Source organism: Barbus barbus (genome assembly GCF_936440315.1).
Source record: "Barbus barbus genome assembly, chromosome: 25".
NCBI lineage: Eukaryota > Metazoa > Chordata > Actinopteri > Cypriniformes > Cyprinidae > Barbus > Barbus barbus.
In genome coordinates this window covers 10,070,228-10,095,056 of record NC_136753.1, presented here as the reverse complement: position 1 = coordinate 10,095,056, position 24,829 = coordinate 10,070,228, and the positions used below count along the sequence as shown (strand labels likewise).

General features: G+C 37.5%; 1 protein-coding gene across 1 annotated transcript in view; it reads left to right on the top strand.

Annotated features, from left to right (window-relative positions):
- The window catches only part of LOC306845193 (plexin-B1-like), a 57,025-nt gene that overhangs the window by 26,034 nt on the left and 6,162 nt on the right, over positions 1–24,829 (top strand). The window contains exons 9-33 of the mRNA XM_079377844.1: positions 3,301–3,409; positions 3,596–3,704; positions 4,551–5,447; positions 5,739–5,873; positions 5,961–6,083; positions 7,337–7,427; positions 7,564–7,721; positions 8,295–8,446; positions 8,707–8,812; positions 9,711–9,847; positions 9,950–10,126; positions 10,324–10,459; positions 11,097–11,339; positions 11,593–11,775; positions 11,938–12,086; positions 12,398–12,498; positions 12,914–13,131; positions 16,462–16,640; positions 16,730–16,796; positions 17,131–17,277; positions 21,771–21,936; positions 22,083–22,186; positions 22,566–22,650; positions 23,681–23,847; positions 24,521–24,681. Coding sequence (XP_079233970.1) covers positions 3,301–3,409; positions 3,596–3,704; positions 4,551–5,447; positions 5,739–5,873; positions 5,961–6,083; positions 7,337–7,427; positions 7,564–7,721; positions 8,295–8,446; positions 8,707–8,812; positions 9,711–9,847; positions 9,950–10,126; positions 10,324–10,459; positions 11,097–11,339; positions 11,593–11,775; positions 11,938–12,086; positions 12,398–12,498; positions 12,914–13,131; positions 16,462–16,640; positions 16,730–16,796; positions 17,131–17,277; positions 21,771–21,936; positions 22,083–22,186; positions 22,566–22,650; positions 23,681–23,847; positions 24,521–24,681 — 4,300 coding nt within the window. The remainder of the gene's footprint in view (positions 1–3,300; positions 3,410–3,595; positions 3,705–4,550; positions 5,448–5,738; positions 5,874–5,960; positions 6,084–7,336; positions 7,428–7,563; positions 7,722–8,294; positions 8,447–8,706; positions 8,813–9,710; positions 9,848–9,949; positions 10,127–10,323; positions 10,460–11,096; positions 11,340–11,592; positions 11,776–11,937; positions 12,087–12,397; positions 12,499–12,913; positions 13,132–16,461; positions 16,641–16,729; positions 16,797–17,130; positions 17,278–21,770; positions 21,937–22,082; positions 22,187–22,565; positions 22,651–23,680; positions 23,848–24,520; positions 24,682–24,829) is intronic.

Genomic DNA, 24,829 nt, shown 5'->3' with positions numbered 1-24,829 from the left:
CTGGGCTGTCCCTGGCTCACCTCACTTTTACGCGATGCATGGATGCGGCTCTTTCCCCTCTGTGACAGATGGGAATTCGCATCCTCAACTACCTCGACGACTGGCCCATTCTGGCCCAGTCAGAGGCAGTTTCAACATTGCACAAAACCCTCCTCCTCAGCCACTTAGATTGCCTGGGGCTCAGGGTCAACTTTGCCAAGAGCATATTGTCACCCAGCCGACGAGTGTCGCCCCTGGGGACAGCTATTGACAGCAACTATCTCAGCGGAACAGGCTATGGCCTATTCAGCGTCGCACGGCCTCCTTTAAGGAAGAGACTATCCACCCGCTCAAGGCTTAGGGCAGGAGCTTCGCCAGTACTTCAGTGGGCTTGCTTCACATGCGGCCCATCCAGTTCTGGCTGAAGCAGAGGATTCCATCTGCGACTTGGCGTCACGGTCGCCATCGCATAACTGTGTCTCGGGCCTGTGTATCAGCCCTGACCCGTTGGAAAGACCCCCTCTGGCTAGAGCAGGGTGTGATTTTAGACATGGCGCACAGAAGGAAGGTTGTCGCGACAGACGCTTCCAACAATGGTTTGGGAACACTGTGCGAGGACATGTGCTGAGCAAAATTAACCAAGGAGCAGACAGGTTGTCAAGGGACAACGTCTCCTCTGAAGAGTGGACACTCCACCCGCTCGCGGTTCAGAAAATCTGGGAAGTCTTTGGCAGAGCTCGAGTAGACCTCTTTGCCTCCGAAGACAACTCATTGCCCAATCTATTTTACAAAGAGCATGGATGCCCTGGCCCACGAGTGGCCCGGCCAACCTCTTTACGCGTTCCCTCCAATGCTACCGCAGGTACTCAGACGAGTCAGTGAACAATGGCACAGGCTTCTCCTAATAGCCCCCCTCTGGAGGAACCAGCCGTGGGTGTCGGAGTTACTCCAGCTGCTCGAAGAAGTGCTGTGGCCCATTCCCTTGAGACGGAACCTCCTCTCTCAAGTGAATGGCACGCTGTGGCATCCACGGCCCGAGTTATGGGCCCTGCATGTGTGGCCGCTCACAAGCTTTTTGACCTCCCAGAGCGTGTCTTAAACGCTATGTCAGAAGCTAGAGCCACGTCTACCAGAAGCCTCTATGCTCTGAAATGGTCTAATTTCTCGGCTTGGTGCCAAGACCGCGACTTAGATCCAGTTACCTCCGATGTATCAGTGGTTCTTCGTTTCTGCAAGAGCTGCTGGATAAACGGCGTTTCATCCACCATCGAAGTTTACGCAGCAACCATAGCGGCTTTTCATGCCCCTATTGCTGACCGATCGATGGGCAGGAATAGTGCTGTGGTCCAGTTTTTACGAGGCACCAGGAGAATTAACCTCGCGTCCTCGTACAGTTCCACCTTGGGACTTAACAAACCTGACTGAGGGCCTTGATGGGCCCCCTGTTTGAACTATTGCAATCAGAGTCTCAGATCGCTCTCGTTTAAAACCACCCCGCTGTTAGCACTGGCATCGGTTAAGCGAGTAGGAGACCTACAGGCCCTTTCCATCAACCCTGCTTGCCTGGAATTCTCAACCCTGCTTGCCTGGAATTCGGGCCTAACGACTCAAAAGGTTGTCCTGAAACCAAGGCTGGCCCCGTCTGGGCCCTGAGGGTATACATCGAGCGTCCTGCCTCATACAGGAGATCAGAACAGCTTTTTGTCAGCTTCGGTAACCGCGCTAAAGGTCGCCCTGTTACGAAGCAAAGAATTTCAAGGTGGTTAGTGGATGCTATCGCCTTAGCATACTCCTCCTTGGGCTTGCAGTGCCCCATTGGAGTCAGAACCCATTCCACCAGAGGCATTGGTTCTTCCTGGGCATGGTCCAGTGGGGTGTCCATTTCGGAAATTTGTGAGGCGGCCGGCTGGTCCTTGCCATCCACATTTGTAAGGTTTTACAACCTGGATGTCCCTGTCTTGCAGGCCAGAGTCCTTTCTGCTTAGTTCGCCACCTCCGGAAAGTTAAGCAGTCTCAAGAGTGCACTTGACCAACATTGTCCCTCCTTCATTTGGGCATTGTCCATATTATATAGACACCAAGTATCAACCTTATGGGACGACACCCAGGCCACGGATGACCCTGATGGCTCAGCCTGTGCTTGGTGTATTTTATTAACTCCCCTGGGTCTTATTCCCACGTGAGTCATGGTTTGAGTCGTTCCCCATAATAGCACAGCGTGATTGGACTGGTTCCCATAGAAGCGTCTTACAACGCAGGACGTGTGGAATATCGAAAGGGAATGTACTCCGTTACTATCGTAACCTCGGTTCCCTGAGATATGGGAACGAGTACTGCGTTCCTGGCCGTGCTGTGACCTGCACGCCTCAGTCGCTTCATTCGAAGAAATCTGAGATGCGGCGGTGAAGCGGGCGATTATATAGCCAGAGGCCCCGCCCATTCTGGCGGGCTGCATAGCCATAGGCTCGCTCAGTGCTGCCGCCGAGCCATTGGTTCGATTTCATAACACTGCACGAACCAATGGACACGCAGTGTCACTGCGTGATTGAAAAGGCTACAGTTGAAGAGGAAAAAAGAGTTTTTCCCATACACGCATCGTACGACGCAGTACTCGTTCCCGTATCTCAGGGAACCAAGGTTATGATAGTAACCGAGTATGTTTGTTATGATAGGACAATATTTGGCTGAGATACAACTATTTGAAAATCTGGAATCTGAGGGTGCAAAAAAATCTAAATATTGAGAAAATCGCCTTTTAAAGTTGTCCAAATGAAGTTCTTAGCAATGCATATTACTAATCATAAATTAAATTTTGATATTTATAGTAGGAAATTTACAAAATATATTCATTGAACATGATCTTTACTTAATATCCTAATGATTTTTGGCATAAAAGAAAAATCATTTTGACCCATGCAATGTATTTTTGGTAATTACTACAAATATACCCCAGCGACTTAAGACTGGTTTTGTGGTCCATGGTCACAAATGTGCTTCTGTTTTGGACCACAGTGTTCTTTAAAAATATTTTTTTGTGTTCCACAGTAGAACAAAAGTCATAAAAGTATGAAAAAATGTGAGGGTGACACTTCTCATCCCATTTCATAAACCACCACAAATATTTTCAGCTAAAATCAGTTAAATCCCCACATCTGCTAGATGAAATCCCAACAAGTTCAAACCTAGCTGGTAGTATGTGTATCAAAGATGAACCAGTGAGACACATGAGAAGATGAAAGTGAGAAGCACAGTCACGGCTTTATAACGATCATGACTCTAGAGGAGTCTCTTCTTGCTAATCTCTTGTTCTATCTGAATCAGATTTTTTTACAGTCATTCTGTCTCTACGGTTCCATGATGTTGTTGTGACATCTCGGGAATTCACCTTTTATGATTGCACAGCAGTCAAACAGCTTGCGGGAAGCATGCCGTGAGTTGCAAAAAATTCTACACTTATTAAAGCCTATGTTTCATTATAAAACCCAGTGATGCATGGATAAGTTTTAAAATAAAGTTTTATTAACTTGGTTTTAACATTTAAAAGTAAGATTTATATCTTTGTCTATTTACACTACATTTAGGTAATGATTCTGGATTAACTTTCTTTCTTTTGCAGCTGCCATGGTTGTGTGCAGAGCCGCTGGGGATGCAACTGGTGTGTGAACCAGCATATGTGTACCCACAAGGCTGTGTGCGATGAGGGACTGATAATCTATAATGAAAATGTAAGTCATTACATCATCAGCAGTGCCTTCTCCCTTGTTTTATTTTTTAGTTTTTTTTTTGTATGGTGAAAATTACATGTCTCAAACTTCTGTGAATAATTGGTAAAAAAAAAACACTTTACCAGTTTATTCAAAGAACCGAGAGGTCGATTCACAAAACATTCTTAAAATGTTCTTATCATTTTTTCTTCTCACCTATGAAGTGCTTGCTTCTTTAAAAATAGGTTCATAGACAGACAAATATATTAAGATTTACAAGTGTAAAGTTTTGATTTTGTTTTATTAGATAAGGAAAGCTCTTGAGCAGGATAGTATACAATCAGACAACACAGTCTGACATTCGAGAATTTCTGAGAATATTTCTGAGGATATTTTGAGAATATTTTATATTTATTTAGAATTTATATCTTAAGAACTGTAGAAAATCACTAGAAGATAAGCTGTTTATATATTATTTTCTTTATTCATAGTAATTTGTCATGTTTTGGAACATTAACAATTTAATTGACTAAAATGCTCAAGTATCAAAATTAATTGATAATTGAGTAATAAAAACAAATAAAATACAAATTTCTGCTTGGTAAGGCTAACATGCACTGCATTCGTAATTAGGTGGCCCACCATTGCAGCATTCTGCTAGGAATATCAAAGCTTGAGAATTCAGAGTCATTTTTCATAAGTCAAAATCATAACTAAATAGTTTTTGCAGTGTAAAAATATGGTTATGAAATTATTTTTTTTATCTGAATACCAAGGCAATTTGTAATAATTCCTTTTATAACCATCTCTCTTTATCTATTTTACTATTGTGTCTCTCTTGGTTTTCTCTGCACTTCTCACTCTTAGTGGAAATCTCTTCCCAACCTACCTCCTGCAACCAAAGCCTCTAGAGCTGCCTTCATGACCTCACCAGTCACAACACACAAAGTTCCTGAAACCATGGCTCATACTAAACCTCCGACTACTGCCACCACAATAACTGAAACTATAACTTCTATACTGGAATCATTAACCACTCCTGCACCTGTGAAACCAACACCATCAACTAAGATTTCTTCCACTTTCAAGCCGCCTATTGCGCCCACGAGTACCTTTCTCCCCTCTTCCACAGCTGAGACCACAGTACAGCCAGCCTCCACACTCTCTCTGCTAGATGAGATCCTCTCAGAAAAAGAGCTTCTTGTTACAGACGTTGAATCAGTGGCTTTGAGGGAGACAGACACTGATGTGGTTACTCTTGCAAGTTTGGAAGTGGTTGTAAAAACTGAGTTTCCATCAGTGATTGAAGCTGCTGAGGAGCAAAGGATATCACTGCCGTCATCATCAGCTGAAACAGAATTGCCACCTCTTATGGAGCCAGTCACACACGATAGTTTGCTTACCAGCACCCCTCACAATTTGGCAGAAACATTGAATTTGATAAATGAAACCCAAACTACAGTTGTACCTTCAAATTTAGAACCAAACATGTCTGATTCTGAAACCAATGACTTTTTGCCTTTGTCTGAGAGAGTGTCACCTGCCGTGCCTTCAGAGAATAGGATCATCACTGACGGTGAAGTGGCTCATTTAGCTCCAGAGGAAACTGAGGAGGTGGATCAATTAGAAAATGACAACGTAACATTTTCTGCAGCTACAGTCTTATCAGGGGATGGAGAATCCGACGGTGATCCCCCAGTATACTTCCATTTGGGAAGTACAGACATAGATGCTGATTACCAGTATGACTCAGTAGATTTACCGGTGAGTCCAAACATCTAGAATTGATACCAAGTAATATTATTAAATTCAATTAATTGATTCAGATAATACACATTTCTTCATTTGGCCATTTGGCCTAATGATAAATCAAATTATAATCCTGAAAGAAATGTAGAATTGATTTTTCTACTTCAATTTATTTTTGGTCTTGTAAATTCTTTATCCCCTAAATTCCTTTCTCCTACTCTTTTTCACTGAATGATGTGACCATACGATAACATTTGTACACTCTCATACGTGCGTGTGTTTTTTTTTTTTTTTTTTTTAAATCAGGCTGATGAAGGCACATTTGTCAATTGGGGGGCATCTGCCTGCCCATGTGTGGAAAAGATTCAAGGATCCTCTATGCTTCCTGTCCTAACTCAGAGAAAAATCTCTTTGCTGGCTCGCAACTTGCATCTCTATCAGGTAAAAATAAATAAACATCCACTTCTGATTTAAAAAAAAAAATACATCTGCATTTAAAAAACTGTTTAAACACACACATGTGCCTAGGATAAAGAGCTGGCGTACGAGTGTGTATTGGTGATCGAGGGGCAAACTGTGGTGGTTGATGCAGATGTGATGCTGAATGAGGCAAACTCTTTGCTGTTTGACATCACCTGTCATTCTCACCAGGTACCACAACAACATAATACAAAACATGATTTCTGAGCATGTTATGACACCCTCATATTATAATACACAAAATACATACTCTAGTACAAAACCGAGTGCACATTTTGAATGCCTTCCTCAACTATCACACCTAATTCAACTCATCTCATTAGTAGAGACTGCAAGACTTGGGCTATGCCTACACTAATCCAGATAAATTTGAAAAAGCATCTCTACATTTCGGCCTTCCATCCACACTGAGAAGGCGTTTTGTCCTGCAAGATTTTTGATGAAGCTCTTCCAAGTAGATAAATTTGTAGTGTTGGCATTGTAGTGTGGACTGTGAAAACGGAGGTCTTGATAACGTACGTTGTAAAGCATTATAACTTTTCCGAAATAATTGTAACCAAACTTAAAAGGCACTGTAATATGTTTTAATTCAACATAACTTTCTAAAGGTGTAACAATGAATACATAAGTATTATAATGTATTATAACTGTGGTTACAGTCAATTCAAGTTTATTTGTATAGCGCTTTTCACAATGCTTTTCACGAAGCAGCTTTACAGAAAATTAAAGTTATATTTAGTAATAGCTTATCAGTTTATCTCAAGTTGATGTCCATATGGCAGAAATGTACGGTAAAAATCAAGCCCTTAGTTAATGTCATGTAATGCAATATATTTATGCAGATTACAAGGCTTAATTAATGCATTATAAAGGCTTTAAGTGAAGTGTTACCAATGTTTTGCTAATAAAATAATTGTGGCAGAAACATAAGTGTGAGAACTTGGATGTTTGGTCTCTCAGTATCATCTCAGTTAGCTTTTATGGTGTTTTATATCTGAGATGATTTCAGTGTTTTCTGACATTTCAGTGTGGATGAGAAATGTTTGGAAACTACTTGAAAATGCTGGTGTGGACGAAGAGTGTTTTTAAATGACAGTTGTAGATTTAGCCTTTAATTGTGTGTGGCCCATGAGGAAGACATCCAAAATATGGGGTGTGGGTCACTAGAACAGGACTGAGAAGCATTGCTCTAGTATATACAAGTTTGCCAGGGAGCACATGATCCAAAATGTGTGTCGTCTCCGTTACTCACTTTAGTTTCCTGTCACTTCTCTACAATCCTGTCTAAGTAAAGACAAAAGCCCACAACAATAATTAAAGAGGAAAATATCTATGTAGTAGTTTTAAATGCATGTGTGTTCTGTGAGGAAAGACTGCAGTTTGCTGATATCATTGATACTCAACTCAGATGTTCTTTTCTGTAGTATTCCTATGCAGACCCAGTTAGGGAGTATAATGCCATGGTGTATGTGAAGAGAAAAGACACTTTTCATATTGACAGCACTGACCTTTATGGTGAGTATAATTCTTTTGATGTTCATGATGAGCTGTGTTTGTGCAAAATACACGCAAATATAGAATATTTTATTGTCGAATGAACCCATTACTGTATATACATTTCTGTATTGTAACTATGTTCTAACTATTTCAGTGACGTTATATAACTGTTCAGTTGGGCACTTGGACTGTAGCCGCTGTCATACTGCAGATCAGAAGTACAACTGTGTGTGGTGTGGAGCCAGTTGTGTCTACAGAGAGTCCTGTTCCAAACACATCGAAAAGAACTGTCCTGCTCCTCTCATTCATTTGGTTTGTTAAACAGTTTCAGACTTAACTAAATGCCAAATTCTTTAGTGCATATGCAGTTTGTAACTTTTTCAAACTTTTTAATGCTTAAGCCTAAAATTAATTTTGCTTTGGCATAGTATAACAATGACCGTTTGTGATTGGGTTAATGGGACCTCTATTCTTTAATTTCTTCTTTCTTTTATTTCCCTCTCTAAGAGAAACATTCTGACTCTTCAGCTAACACACACATAAAGTCTAAGGGAATGGAACCTGTTTGCGTGCCAGTGTGTTTGACTAAAAATACATAATGCTGTACCAATCAGTACCTTCAAATGACATTATATTCAAAAAAATTTATTAAATGCAGAATTACACAGGAAAATTAATCATCCTAAATTGGTTCTACAGTAGATATCTTTAAATTGAGATCATGCAGTAAGCATTAGCAATGGCAGGGTTGTGGTTTTGATTCCCAGGGAATGCATGGACAGATTAAATGTATAACTTGAAAGCACTTTAAGTCACCTTGGATAAAATCCTCCTAAGTTTAAATGTAAATCTGTACCATCATAAAGACTGGTTTTCTGTCCATAGGTGGAGCCTTTGTCAGGATTGGTGGAAGGAGGCATTACTTTAACTGTTTCTGGGTCTAACTTGGGACAGAAAGCTCAAGATATCCTTCAGTCTGTGACTGTTGCAGGCGTGCCCTGCACTGTTATACCACATCTATATGAAATATCCTCCAGGTAAACACCCACACATTGTGTGCAAACTAGTTTAAATACTCTCATTGACTAGATGACTGCAGGTTTTGATGTGAGTGCCTCAACTTGTCCCTAAAGCACACTGCTTCAGGAGTATAGTATAGAACCACCTGAAGAGCATTGTTCTTTACGATATACAGTATTTGCAGTTCACTTATTACACTAATTAAAGCATTTTAAGTACTTGCCCTTTTGCTTTGTTTCTATCTCACACATTTGTTTATGCTCACTCTCTCTTTTAGAATTATATGTACAACTACTGCAAGTGGAGAGGAGAAATCTGGTCATGTCTCAGTCAAAGTTTCTGGTGGAGGCTTCGGCCTGTCAAGTCAGAGATTCAGCTACGAGGTTAACTAGTATTTACCATTAACTAGCAATATTATTATCATGTCTTTCCAAAAAAATGTATTGGCCCATCTTCCATTGGACACACAAGGGGAATAATCTGGCCACAGAACCCAAATATGTCATAAAAGTGTTTCCTATACATTTTTTGAAGTCATAAAATAGCTTTGTGCGAGCAATCAATAACAATGACCATCATTATGGCTTCAGAAGACTTTGAATATAGTGCATGAATTGGTTGGACTACTTTTATCCAGTTTATATAATATTTGTATTGTGCTTTTGTGTTTTTTTTTGAAAATGAACACTCCATTACCTACAGTATATGTGACCCTGGACCACAAATCTTAGTCATAAAGGGTAAATTTTTTGAAATTGAGATTTCTAAATCATCTGAAAGCTGAATAAATAAGCTTTCCATTGCTGTATTTGAAAATCTGGAATCTGAGTGTGCAAAAAAAACCAAAATACTGACAAAATCGCCTTTAGAGTTGTTTAAAAACTTGCCCCTGTGCATTAAAGATGAGACTTTTGAAGACAACACAGTTAAGATTCAATTTCAGTGTGTAATGATACACTCTATACAAAACATGACTATGGCATATTGTGCATTGACGCAACATAAAAGCGTGACTCTATGGTTTAAGGTTGCACCACATTCTAACACATTGTGAATGACTAACGTCGTGTTGTACAACCCCCTCCTCCATATGCCATATCCCTCCATTTCCTGTTTTTTCATCAGATAATTATGTGCATTGGCGCGCATTGTTGTTATTTGAAAATGGTTGATGTGGAATTCCTTCTGGCTTGATGATTGCAGAAGAAAAAAAGTGTAGTTCTTTAGTTCTTGAATGCAGAATTTCTTCTGATTATATCTCTCAACCTTGCATCCTTTAAGGACCCGAAGCTGATAGAAGTTTCTCCTCAGAGAGGACCACAGGCAGGAGGAACAACTCTGACAATCACAGGCAGAAAACTTTTGACTGGTCGTGTTACTGATATCAGTGTCCTACTAGGGAATGTGCCTTGTTCATTGTAAGTTCTATGTATCACTGTGGAAAACTGTCTGCTGTAGACTGGTGTAATATGAGTATTGTTTGATTAGGAAGTTCTTTATGTCCTTCTTTTCCTCTGCAGAATATCAAGTGTTCAGGAGGAAACTATCAAGTGCCTGACTGGTGCTAGTAACGGGACAGGAGAACACAGAGTGACTGTGCGGTATGGAAACACTGAGCGACATCTCCATGGCGAGGGCTACTACTATACCCCTGACCCCAACATTACACATGCCATGCCCTCTAAGAGCTTTATCGGGTGTGTGTTTGGGTTTGAGTACTTTCTCTAAGACTTTAAGATATTTGCCTGGCTGACCTTAAAATGTGCAAAAAACATTCTTATAGACCTGCATTAAAACAAGCCTGTATCTATGAATTTTTCTTTCAAAACTTTCATTTAGTTTTTTTGTTTTTCTTGAAAATCTTTAATATTTCTTCCTTTACACATTTATATAGTGGAGGGCGTGTAATTAACGTTTTCGGCCAGAACTTGGATGTGGTCCAGAAGCCTCAGATGCGAGTGACAGTGGTCCTCTCAGACTTGAGACGCAGAAGAAGGAGAAAAAGGAGTGTAGCAGATAAGGAAATGCAGGTAATAGACTGAACAGAACACTGTTCTATCATTCAGGTATTTTTTCATTTTTAACATTTTAACCTGACCTAACAAACTCATACACTGAATTTATTGTGTTCCTAGTTTTGTACTCTGTTAAAAAATCTAAAAAATATATTTACAGATTAGTAAACTATATTCCAAAATCTGTATCCACAAATTTGAAGCCCATTTTATCAATTTTTTAACTTTTGCCCAATGCTTCATTCATAAATTCACATAAACAACTGGTTGAGATTAGATTATTCATTGGATTATACATTACGAACCATCTAATTTAATATCTGATATGATTATGGTAAGTGCATTGATTGCCGATTGTTACTTTTATGGTTCTGATGTTAATTTTATTGACTATCACACATTTATTCTTTTAGCGACTATTTTATTCAGAGTGATCTTCAAGTGAGATTCAGAAATACTTATGTTCTAAAGTAAATCTGTTTTGATTCACAACAATTTTAAGATTGATCAAATAAAGACATTTTTTCATCATGAAGGTGTTGGTGAACAGTTTGCGTAGTTATGCATCATTTTGTGTAAAATATTTTAGTGACTTTGTCCACTTACACAGTGTTTGTCCACTTTTTCTCTCTTGTTTTCGGTTTCTCTGTAGTTTGAGGAGGATTGCGAGGTGAAAACCTCTTCTCTGTTGTTGTGTCGGAGTCCTGGTGTAGATGCTCAGGTAGTTGGTGGTCATATGCTGGTTGAGTTTCTGTTGGATAACTTGCACTTTGACTTTAACTCTGTTAGCCAAACACCTTTTACCTATGAACCCAACCCAACCCTGCACCCCCTGAACCACCGTGATTCCACAAAACCATATCGTTACAAACCTGGATCAGTTATATCAGTGGAGGTTAGTGGGACTTTTGCCATTGTGTTTTTTTTTTTTTTTTTATATGTATGTGTTTGTTTGTTAGTTCTTGTATTTTTCTGACTGTCAATACTGATTAGTTCTAAGGCACCTTTTTACTGGAATTGTTGAGTCTAATTGCCCAGTCACAGCATGGATTGATAATTCTTAATATAGTCCACCATTATTGTCATGTTTAGGAACTTAATCTTATGATTCTTATTTTTCTTAGACCCCTTTTCATTTCTTTCTACAGGGTAAGAATTTAGACTTGGCCATCCTTAAAGAGGAAGTAGTAGCTCTGATTGGTGAAGGAGTTTGTACTGTTAAAACGTTGACACATAACGACCTTTATTGTGAGCCACCACCCCAGCAGCCCCCACTTTCCCTCAGGCACGGGCGCAAGCGAGAGGGAGCTGAGGCCTTTCCAGAATTTATAGTAAGCATGAAACCAACACCCTCTCACTTACATCTTCTGTTATGAAGGAGCTGTAATTTTTTTTTGTGTGCTTTTTTTTTTGTAGCAGATATTATATTGCATGAATAGGGGTGTATAATAGGGTGTGTGTGTGTGTGTGTGTGTGTGTGTGTCTGTTTCCAGGTGCATATGGGAAACCTGAACTTTTCACTGGGACAAATACAGTATGATTCTCCTAGTCATTCCATCTTTCCACTGGTGGCACAGATTGGGGTTGGAACAGTTGCTTCTCTTGTTGCTCTTATTGTGCTTATCATCGTGTTTATATACAGGTGTGTACGTAATGTGTAATGTGAGAGATTGTGCTAAATACAGTGCTGTGGAAAAGTTAGTTCCCCTATGAAGAGTATAGCTTGTTAATGAAAGTAATATTAATGATAAATAGCAATATAATTTAACAAATGACTCTTAGATGCACATTTTAGAATAAATTGCCGAGTGTAAATCAGAAAGCAGAATGCCCATTTCATGTTTAATGCTTACCTGCTACTAGTGAGTAATGCAATAAATCAATATTGAAACATTTCTAGACTGGTATATGAACGTAACTGATATTTTGTGCCCTGATATCTCTTCCACTTAGGAGAAAGAGTAAACAGGCTCTGAGAGATTATAAGAAAGTTCAGATCCAGCTGGAGAATCTAGAGACAAGTGTGAGAGACCGCTGCAAAAAAGAGTTTACAGGTAATTTATGGCTACATTTAGGATCAATTTTAATGATTTTATATGGGATGGCTCACAAAGAAATGAAAATTGGCATCATTAACTTACTCTTTTGAAATTACTATATTTGAAATGACATGAGGGTGAGTAAATGAACGAATTTTCATTTTTGGGGGGAACTAACCCTTTAAGTCTAAGAAAAGCTGTGAGCAAGGCCAAAATGTATTCTATCATTCAATCAAAGTGATAAAATGATAATCAGTAAAATTATACCATTTGGAACTAATAGTCATTAGAAACATTATGTAACCCTTCTAAAAATGTTTAAACAAATTGCAAATTATCCAGTGCAGTATTTCAGCCAAAGTTTCCCAAACCATTTCTCATGAAAATCTGACCTTTAATAATCATAGATTTGACTCTTAAACCTCCACAGATCTGATGACTGAAATGATGGATGTGACGAGTGATCTGGTTGGATCAGGGATTCCTTTCTTGGAGTACGGTATGTATGCTGAACGCATCTTTTTCCCTGGACACCGCGAGTCCCCACTTCGCAGAGACCTGGATGTGCAGGAGTGTCGACGGGCCACAGTGGAGCAAGGACTCATTCAGTTATCTAATCTCCTAAACAGCAAACTCTTCCTCACAAAGGTAGCTAAAATCATTTTTTCCTCACTTAGACTTTTTTTTTTTTTCCTTTGACAGTTTTCTCAGAGAATTACCCATTACATTATCAGGGTTTCCACGGGGTCTTAAAAAGCATTAAAATGTCTTAAATTCAGTTGTATCAAATTTAAGGCCTTAAAAAGTCTTAAATTGTACAAGGAAGTCTTAATTATGATCAAGAGGTCTTAAATTTGGAGACGGAAAGTCCAGAATTGCGATAAGGCTGAATGTGAAGACTGAATTTCAGAAAGCTATGATTTCAGTAAATAAACATGAGCTCTGCACGTTCAAAGTCCGGTGCTGCGCTGCTTTGTGTAGCCTACTGTCTTTACCGGGGAAAGAATATATTAGAATACATAGAATATTTCTGCCAAACGTGACACCTGCTGGCAGAGAATGAATCAGTTAACAGGTTAAACTAGTGCACGTACGAGTTTCACTGCACCATTCAGTCTATTAAAATACATTTAGAATGATCACATAATTTAAGATATGGGGGCAGAAAATGTATAGCCTATACTTATATCTTTTCATATAGTTAATATCACACGAAGAGACTTTTCTCCAAAAATCAGCATGGTTACAAATGTGATATTGATTTTATACAACAGTTCTATAAACAAGAAGTTAATATTAAGAGACTTGTTTTAGACACCATATTTCCTGCTTTTGCTCTATTTCTCCAACAAAAATAATTCCAAACACAGTCACAGCACTGTTTTGTGTCTCTGAGCAACATGTCGGGGTCGGCTGTCCACGGTAATCTTTAAGATACCAGCACAATAACACACTCAGCAAAATATCGTCTAATTATCGTTATCGATAAAATCCCAGAAAATATCAAGATATCATTTTTAGTCAATTTCACACCCCCCTAATTCATGTTATTTAATTTATATAATAATTTATTGATGATAATTGTTAAAATCAATATAATTAATACTTTTGACATTTTCTTAAAAATGGTTTAAAGGCTGAAATGTAAAGTTTATCATTTTATAAAACGTTTTGTATTTGTGAAAACTTGTATGTGAATGCTTTTGGCAGCTGTTTTACAGTTTAATATGGTGCTATAGACATTGCCCTATCCCCCCTTATATGGTATTCATTTTATTTGTGCAGGTCTTAAATTTGAGCTTAAAAATCCTGCAGAAACCCTGATTATAACAAACAGGGAATGTTTTGGGAAATGTTTTTGAAGATGACCAAACACTCTTAACACCCAACAGCCATCTTTGTCAATCCGCGATCCCCTACTGATAATTTTTGTTTATTTATTTGTTTTTGCTTAACTGCTTTAAAATGTTTTAAAAGAAAATTAAGAACATGTTTTACACATTCATAGCAAGACAATATAAATATAATTTGACTCGTCTATTACTTGAAGAAAAAAAAATCCATCCTGCTGTCCGTGTTAAAAGAGCACATTTAATAAAAATGATTGCTGTCCCCAACTTAAACCAAGTTTCTGGCTATGGATTTTGCCCCCCCAGCTCACTTCTCCTCAGATTCTCTTTAGCACAGTTTTCCAAACACTTAGAAGTACACTGGCAGATTTGACATGTTCATTAGAAAGAGCAGCGGTGGTTCTGACTTGAGTAATATGTTATGGTGTTACAGAGGTCGATTTACAAACAAAAAAAATCACATTCTGAGACATGGAATGAAAAACTAGGATTTTTTTACATCAGCACTTTGACAGTTAGCATGTTATTTTACAGCGTCCTTGTTACATGTTAAATGTACTGCAACAGTAAATTATGCATAATATATATTTTTTTTTTTTTTTTTTTTTTGCGATCTGTCTCTTTTTTTTTTTTTTTTTATTATGCAAACAAACATGCTATTTACAGGTGACAAATCAGATACAGAGTAACCAGGGTCAACAAAACATACATGACAGCCAACATGGTTGGTGTGAGTATGAGTGTGTGTGTGTGTGTGTGACTGGGTGTTGGGTTTGGAAGTATACTAAACAAAATAATCAAAAAATTTCATAAATTAATCAAAAAAAAAAAAAAAAAAAAAAAGTACAACAGTAATGATAACAGTAATAATAATAGTAACATTAATAACAAAAATTAGAGGATAGTAATTAATTAAAAAATAAATAAATAAATGTGGGGAAAGTTGGAGGATTAGAAAGAGGACAGAATAGTAATGATAATAATAATAATAATACTAATAATAATAGTAGTAATCATAGTATTAATAACGAAATAATAATAATATTAATAATAGAGAGAAAATAATTATTATAATAATAATAATAATAATAATAAAGCTAAAAAGAGTAAGATATTGTAAGGCTGCCTCTGGGCCCTCCGTGGGCAAGGCATAGTTTAGGCCCAGGACGAGCCATCTAGGAGAGGAGCTGCAGGGCACAAGGACCAAAGTCTCAGCCCCGGCCGCCACTCACATGCCATGCATAATTAAAGGAACTAACCCTAATGCAAACCCCAACCATAACCATATAGTAAGTACATGTTGTTGATTGATATTAATCAGTACTTATTTTTGTAATTACACTGTAAAAGTGGCACCTTAAAATAAAATGCATCAGCTATTTCACATAACAGATGATTTCATATAGTCCATGTGACAAAATAATAAACAAATTTACAAAAATGACCCCATTCAAATTTACATACTCTTTTATTGTTCTTAATCTCTGTAATTACCTAGATGATCCATGGCTCTTTTTATGTTTTGTGATAGTCTTCTGTATATTTGAAACCCTTTTCAACAGTAACAGTGTCACTAATCAGTGTTCATCTCATTCAGATGAACATGCAACATGCATTAAGCTGGTTTCTTTTTAAACCTGATGATCAGGGTAAATTGTACTTTTTTTTTGTCCTCTGGGAAACATGTAAATAACTTTTATAGCTTTTGAGTACTCAGTACTAAGTTAAACAAGACCTTTAAACAAAAGAAAAAGATAGAAAAATTTACACTCCATCAATTTCAGTTCTCTTTAATGCATCATTTTGCCGCCTTGAGCATCACTGAATGTTTGCAGTTTTTATAAAAGTTGTGAATGGATACGCTAAATTAGGGGTGCCCAGTCCTGTCCCTGGAGATCTACCTTCCTGTAAAGTTCAGCTTTAGTTTAACCCTTAACCCAAACACAAGTGAAGCAGCTTATTAAGATTTTCTGGAGCACTTGATAATTAGAGACAGGTGTGTTGATTCAAGGTTGGATTTCAACTTTGCAGGTAGGTAGATCTCCAGGAACTGGATTGGGCACCCCTGCACTAAAGGATAACTCTTTCCATCTTTTTATATTCATTCTTGCATGTTTCTTTCCTACAGTTTATTCACACTCTTGAGAGCCAGAGGACATTTTCACCTAGAGACAGAGGATATGTGGCCTCTTTGCTCACTGTGGCTCTTCACAGTAAACTAGAGTACTTCACTGACATACTCAAAACATTGTTGAATGATCTGGTGGAACAGTATATTGCCAAGAACCCTAAACTCATGCTCCGGAGGTAAGTAACAGACATTTGAAGTACTAATTTAATAATATTCACTGTTCTGAAAAAAAGTGTTTGTATGACTGAGACTTTAATCTTCTCAGAACTGAGACGGTAGTTGAAAAGCTTCTGACAAACTGGATATCCATCTGCCTCTATTCTTTCTTAAGGGTGCGTATGAAAATTAGTAGGCTTGTTTGGTTTTTAATACATAAATTTACATCGGATAAAATGAGATGCATTATAGGCGAGACACTTACTAATTATTTTTGCAGTTCTGAAAAATATGATTAGATTGTTAACAATGAAAAACAATTGTCCAAGAATGTAATTAGCCTCCTAAAACCTGAGAATGTCCTAATTAAGATTGCAGGATAGTTTAACATTCAGGCCCTTGAAGATCTGATGACAATTGATAGAATTTTGAAAGAATTTCTTTGTGTTTTTGAGTAGATTACCCATGTTGTATTGTGTAAATGATTGTATTTCTGCTCCTTGTGTTCAGCATTCAGCTGGTGAGCCTCTCTACATGCTCTTCAGAGCAATTAAACACCAGGTGGATAAAGGACCTGTGGATGCAGTGACTGGCAAAGCCAAATACACCTTAAATGATAACCGCTTGCTAAGAGAGGATCTGGAATACCACACCCTGGTTAGAATTTTTAAATTTCTTTATCATGAACTGAATCTTTGTATTGCACAGTGCATTTTAGTGCATTAGTCTGGTTTGTTTCTGCCAAAAACCTTTTGTAAAAAAATAGTTTCTATAGCATGACTGAAATTCTCCATTTTAGCTCACAGATTGTGTCCACACACAAACTGTCACAATGTTTGGTTACGCTTTATTTTAAGGTGTCATTGTTAGTGTAATTACACTAGTAAGTACTGAGTAATAGTAACAAACAAAATGTATTATATAGTAGGGCTGCAACAACTAATCGATAAAATCGATTATTATCGATTATGAAAATCATCGACAACGATTCTCATTATCGATTAATCGGGTCTGCCCACAGTGCACGTCCAACTTCAGCTGGTTAGTCAAATTACGGCACTGAATAATGCATTTCTATGGACAAAATGCATCTAAAAATAGTGGAGGAAACAGAATGAGATTCTGCCGGAGAAGCACGTGATCCAAGCTGCCCAAAACATGATAATTCTTTATTTTAAGCTTTAAGTTAATGCATAAGAGTAATGGCTTGTCCTGTCAGGCGCTTTGACAGATGCGTGTGCGTCCTCAGCGCAAAAACGTTCAGTTTACGGTCATATCCTTATCTATAAATGCCACAAATTCACGCGAGCATTTCCATTTTTGCATAAAGGTCCGTCCTGACAGTCTGTATTAAGTTTAAAATACCGAATGAGCGGCGGGCGCGCGCACGCGCGTCAGACGGACAGAACACAGTAGAGAGGGAGACAATTAATAGGCTTTTCAGCGCAAACATATCCATTGTGCTGAATTATCTGTTGTTGAAAGTTAATTTAAGGTTTAAAATAAATTAAAATATTTTATGAGAGTAGGAACTTTAAAGGGAAAACAGCGTGTAATTGTCTGTCTGAATATAAACATGAGACGCTCCATAACGGCCTTTTACAGGATAAAGAAATGACGAGGTGACTGTGATCAAAGTAGTTCCTGCAGAACATTACTCTTACCTGTTGGTTAACACTGAGTTTGTGTTTTTATTCGTCTTTATTATTATCTTTATTATTTTAATTTTTAATAGAGGTTTAAACTATATTCAATTTTTACAATGCTTAACAAATTTATGTAAGTTTTTTAACAATGTGTTTATGTAAGGTTTGTGCCACTGCTGCTCTAAAGTAACAGTATTGGTGATAACCAAAATCATTTTTCGGCTTTCTGTACTGGTTAGTACTCCAATATATGTAAGCTCTTTAGTAACAGTAGTAGGCTATTTTTAATGCTATAATATCATTATTGCTGTTATCTATGAAAGAAAACCAGAGCACTTTTTTTTTTTTTGTATTTTTTATTTGAGTATTTTTTTTCGCGATACCCAATTGCAGTCAAAAATCACATAAACAATACCAGCAAGAATGCAAGCTGTTATGAGGACATTTTTTATTATGTCCAATAAATGACAATAACATTTTTAAATTTAAACAAATTTTTGACAAATTTCTAAAATATGTTTTCTCTTTATTATAAGTGGTCTAATAAATTAAGCACTGTATGTTTTCATAGCATTCAGTTGTCACGTTTGTTTGAAGGACATTGGGCAGAATGTGGAATAGTGTTTTTTTTGGTCAATATTTTTTTTAATCGATTAATCGAAAGAATAATCGGCCAACTAATCGATTATCAAAATAATCGTTAGTTGCAGCCCTATTATATAGACCTTAGTGAAGGTAGCACCATATTTAATTTTGGACAGGAATGAAAACGAAGCTGTGAGGGATAGAAGTACAGTGTGTTTAATGGATTCTGCTGTTGTTTAACAACATATTGATTGTTCAGCTGATAAAAAAAAGTCCAAAAACTCCATAAAACAGTTTTGAAAGTTGTCAGTTGGGAAAATTGTGATCTAGAATCTTTTGTACAGTGTGTGTCATTGTAAAGAGTCAAGCCTATCCCTTACAGCCTTGTTTTTCATCTGCATTCAATTTAACATGGCATCTAACCTGACTAAGGTGTATAGGATTAAGATTAGAGTTTGGTATGGTGTTATTTGCTTGTAATTATGACCAATTTACTGTTATTACTGTAGTAAGTACATGTAACATGTATAACAAAGGATACTGTAAAATAAAGTCTTACTGTTTTTACATGCACTGATGAGCCAAAACATTATGACCACTCATAGGTGAAGTGAATATTTTTTAATCATCATCTAACACATGTGAAAGTCTGGTAATTTATATTGTAAATGAACAATCAGTTCATTTAATCAATGTATTAGTGCAGGAGAGATGGGCAAGAATAAAGATCTGAGTGCAATCTGACAAGGGCCGAATTGTTGGAACAGCAATGCTTGTAGGGTGCTCCTGAGCAGCATTTTTGAGAACCTACCAACAATGGTCTGAGAAGGGTCAAACTTCAAACTGGTGACAGCTTGTTGGGCGTCCAGGGCTCTTTGATGGTAGAAGGTCCATGTGTCTACAATTTTAATGATGGTTCTGTGTAGATGTAGACTGGTCAGAGTGCCCATGAGGACTCCTGTCCATAGCCAAAACCCCTTAGAATGGGTACACGAACAAGAGAACTGACATTGGGGCAGTGGAAGTATTCTGGTCTAATGAGCCCTGTTTTCTTTTGCATCACATTTATTTAGGGATTTATTGACACCAGGGGCCCGTTCTTCGTACGTTGCTAACTCGGTTATTTGATTGTTGACTATTTCACTTGATCTTGGATCATTTGGTTCTTCGAAGCTTATCCTGGAGTTGCTGTCATAGCAACAGGTCCATAAGCTTAAACCTGCTCGGGAGCAGGCTTATTTCATGTAACTGCTACTTTATTACAAGATTACCCTACTGGTCCAGGGACAATAATTTAAAATAATAATAATTAAAAAATTAATTTGAAAATAATATAATGATGTTGTATAGTCTATAATACTATAGACACCGCTAGTTTTACTCATCGAAAGATTTATTAGTAATGTAATAATTAGTTTATAATTGTATTTGGAGTATTACACACATGCTATACAGTTAATCTGAGCTGTGCATTAATTTGAGTGGTGACAGATATTATGGGAGAGGCTTGATGGAGTGCAGGAGATGCAGATAACATGATCTTGACCCATAAGAAACTTAAGAATTAATGCTGTCACATAACAAAACTGCTTCAAACATAAAAATGAATTGGTAATTACAACATTGAAAAAAAAATGTAACGCCTGTACAAATACTAGAAATATAATAATTGGGAATCATGTAAAAAAATACAAATAAATGAAAAACCATGCATATTTCATTTATCTGTTATAACAGTTATGTAGTTTTGTTTGCTTGACTGTTTCCTTATCAAGGTCCAGAAATATGTCAATTTTTTTAGTCAGGTGTCTTTTTTAAAAATTATATGATTTCATTACATTGCTGTCTTGCCGCCAACCAATCGCTGTATTGCTGATCGTGTTTCGAGTATCGATACATCTGCCCTTTTCGGGGGACAAGAGTAATCTTAGTAATCGCAGTAATTTTAGACAACTTAATCCAGATATTGTAATCAAATACGCAAATTCGTTTGAAGAACCAAATTAGCCAGAGGTCCGTTATCAGGATTGGAAGATCTGGCATCTTTCAAATCATCTCAGATGTAATAAGCGATGTACGAAGTATGGGCCCCTGGATGCACTACAAGAAGTTGACAAGCTGCTTGAGGGTCTGTGAAGTTCTGGGCAATGTTCTGCTGGGAAACCTTGTTTTTTGCAATTAATGTTTACACGCCACATACCACCAACATAAACCTCATTGCAGTCCAGGTAAACCTTTCATGACTGTGGCATTCCCTGATGGTTCAGTAGGATATTGCGCCTTGATACGGTGGACACATTGTTCAGGAGTGGTTTAAAGAAGGGTAATGAAGAGTTCGAGTGTTGTCCTGATCTCCAATTTCTTTTTATGTTAATCTGACTGAGCATTTGTGGCATGTGCTGGACCAACCAGTTCAATCCATGGTGGCTCAACCAACCTACCGATAATGTCTTGGACTCCTTGAAGGTAGTGGTATCTGGCACCATGACTTGATGCGTGAGTGCTGTTTCGGCAGCACAATGAGGGCTAACGGCATGTTAGACAGGTGGTGGTCGTAATGTTTTGGCTCATTAGTGTATTAATATAGAATTAACATTGTTCTCACAGTAAGTTTTTTAACCCTGGGTTTCTGCCTTATGAGAATAATTGAAGGATGATTGTAATTGCCTAGTTTAGATCCAGTTCTCTGGTTCTGATAAACTTTTTGCTGGTTTTATCATAGATGTGAAAGATGTGCAATTTAAACAGATCATTATTAACCAGAACCCATGGTCTTGAAGAGAAAATCAGTTTAAAAATGTATTACAGAAACATAGGTGGATTTTTGTTGTTGTTCTTGTATAAAATGTAGATAATGGAAATGTGATTTAATAAAAAAAAAATACTTGATTCTTTTTTTTAATTCTTTTTTCACTTTAGACAGTGAATGTCTTAATGCAGGGAATAGGTGTGAATGAGACTCAGCCAGTTGCTGCTAAGGTTTTAGACTGTGACACTATAACCCAGGTGAAGGAGAAGATACTAGACCAGGCGTACAAGGGCACCTCATACTCTCATAGACCACACGCTGACTCTGTGGACCTAGGTGAGAACGTTTATACATGTCTGCACTCTCTCAAACATATCAGCTGTGTCCTTTCTATGTCATATTCATTCATTCTTTAGTTCTTTTCGAAATTTATATGTCTTTGACATTACATCTGGTTTTCGTTGTTCCTTGGGCATTCCCAGAATGGCGGTCTGGTGTAGCAGGTCACCTAATCCTCTCAGATGAAGATCTAACATCTGTGGTTCAGGGCAACTGGAAACGCCTCAACACGCTCCAGCATTATAAGGTACAATGCAATCTTTAAAACACAAATTGCTGTATACCATTCAACTGAAGTGCTTTACAAAAAAAAAAAAACAATGCCTTACAAATCCTCTTGAATCACATTTTCTGTGCAAAATCCACTTATTTCAATAGAAGTCATTTGGAATTTGCATGAGGATTAAAATTTCCAATGCATGTTTTTGCATTGGATTCAAGGTGGTCATGCGACTTTGATCAACAGCATATTTCTGTTTGAAAGTGGAGGACCGAATTGGGACTATCCTCATTTGAGTGGCACATATTTAAATTAATGTACACATGTCAAATATTCCGTAGTAACATGACATAAAGTATAGGTAACATTTTTAACTTCTATTCCTCATGCATTTTTGGGATTTCAGGTTCCAGATGGAGCAACTGTAGCTTTGGTGCCGCGCAATAGCAAACACATTCACCATGATATCCATGATTACATTGCAGGAGAGAGTGAGTACAGTATATTGCATGTGGCTATGCAAAGTGTTCAAATGTTCAAAGATACAGTGGGAAAAAAATTATTTGATAAATTATTTTATCCCCTGCTGATTTTGTACGTTTGACCACAGACAAAGAAATGATTGGTCTATAATTTTAATGGTAGGTTTATTTGAGTGAGAGACAGAATAACAACAAAAAATCCAGAAACGTTTTTCAAAAATTTATAAATCGTATAAATAAGTATTTGACCCCTTTGCAAAACATGACTTAATACTTGGTGGCAAAACCCTTGTTGACAATCACAGAGGTCAGACGTTTCTTGTAGTTGGCCACCATTGAAACTCCACGAGGTGAGATCTTGCATGGAGCCCCAGACTGAGGGAGATTGACAGAGTTATTTTGTGTTTCTTCCATTTGCGAATAATCGCACCAACTGTTGTCACCTTTTCACCAAGCTGCTTGGTGGTGGTCTTGTAGCCCATTCCAGCCTTGTGTAGGTCTATAATCTTGTCCCTGACATACTTGGACAGCTCTTTGGTCTTGGCCATGGTGGAGAGTTTGGAATCTGATTGATTGATTGCTTCTGTGGACAGGTTGTCTTTTATACAGGTAAGTTTCTTACCTGTATATTTCTTACCTGTATAAAAGACACCTGGGAGCCAGAAATCTTGCTGATTGATAGGGGATCAAATACTTATTTGACTGCAAATCAATTTATAACTTTTTTGAAAAGCGTTTTTCTGGATTTTTTGTTGTTATACTGTCTCTCACTGTTCAAATAAACCTACCATTAAATTTATAGACTGATCATTAATTTGTCAGTGGCAAACGTACAAAATCAGCAGGGGATCAAATAATTTTTTTCCCACTGTACACACAGACATGCAACACACAGGGCTGTTTTTCATTATTTTTTTAGACTAATCTTGAAACAATACAGTATTGTTTAAGAAAATTAAAAATGAATGAGGCTTTGTGTTCTCTTTTCGACACCTGAATATATTGCTTTATTTTATTGTCTTTTATTCTCCCTACACAGAGACGCCCATGCTAGAGGATGCAGATGAGGGAGGAGTGAGAATGTGGCATCTAGTGAAAGCCAGTGAGGAGCCAGAGTTACCCAAACACAGACGAGGCAGTTTAAAAGAACGGGAAAGAGCCAAGACAATACCAGAGATCTATCTCACACGGTTACTGTCAATGAAGGTAGCTTAAACGTGTGTTTACACACCCTAAAGATATTGATAAAAGCATAAAGGAGAAGCCAAACTCATACCACAACTCTTTCCATTTGGTATCAAATACAATAAAACTTAAAATAAAACAAATAACTAAAAATATAATAAAATACAGAACTACATAATACTATTATTGTTAGGAATTGCAACAATATAAAAATAGAAATATAATACATTTATACATTTAAAATTTTAATTAAAACAATAAGCAAACAATAAATAAACAATAATATCCTGGCCAGAGGAGAACTGCCCCCCCCCCGACTGAGTCTGGTTTCTCCCAAGGTTTTTTTTCTCCATTCTGTCACAGAGGGAGTTTTGGTTCCTTGCCGCTGTCGCCTCTGGCTTGCTCAGTTGGGGACACTTAATTTCTAGCGATTATCAATCACAATCACAGATACTATTTAAACTAAACTGAGCTAGACAATGACATCTCTGAATTCAATAATGAAATGCCTTTAACTGAAAATTGAATGTTTAATCTTATTATACATTACTGACACTCTATCCTCCAGTTTGATACTGTTAAGTGCTTTGACACAATCTGTATTGTTAAAAGCGCTATATAAATAAAGGTGACTTGACTAGGTATGGCTGAATACATGCACCGTTTTACATGTTGTGTCTTTGTCATTCTGTAGGGTACACTGCAGAAGTTTGTGGATGATCTGTTCACTGTTATTCTAAGCACTAGTCAGCCGGTTCCTCTGGCAATCAAATATTTCTTTGACTTGCTAGATGATCAGGCAGTGCGCCATGGCATTTTAGACTCTGAAACTATTCACATCTGGAAGACTAACAGGTACAAATTAACTTCGTAAAAGATTTAACCATTGAAAATGCTAAAAGACAATCTGGAATGATGGTGTAACTTGTAGGTTAATGCATGTCCACAAAAATAACTGTCATTCATTTTCATCTTTTTTCTTTGGTCTTAAAAATTAAAATTC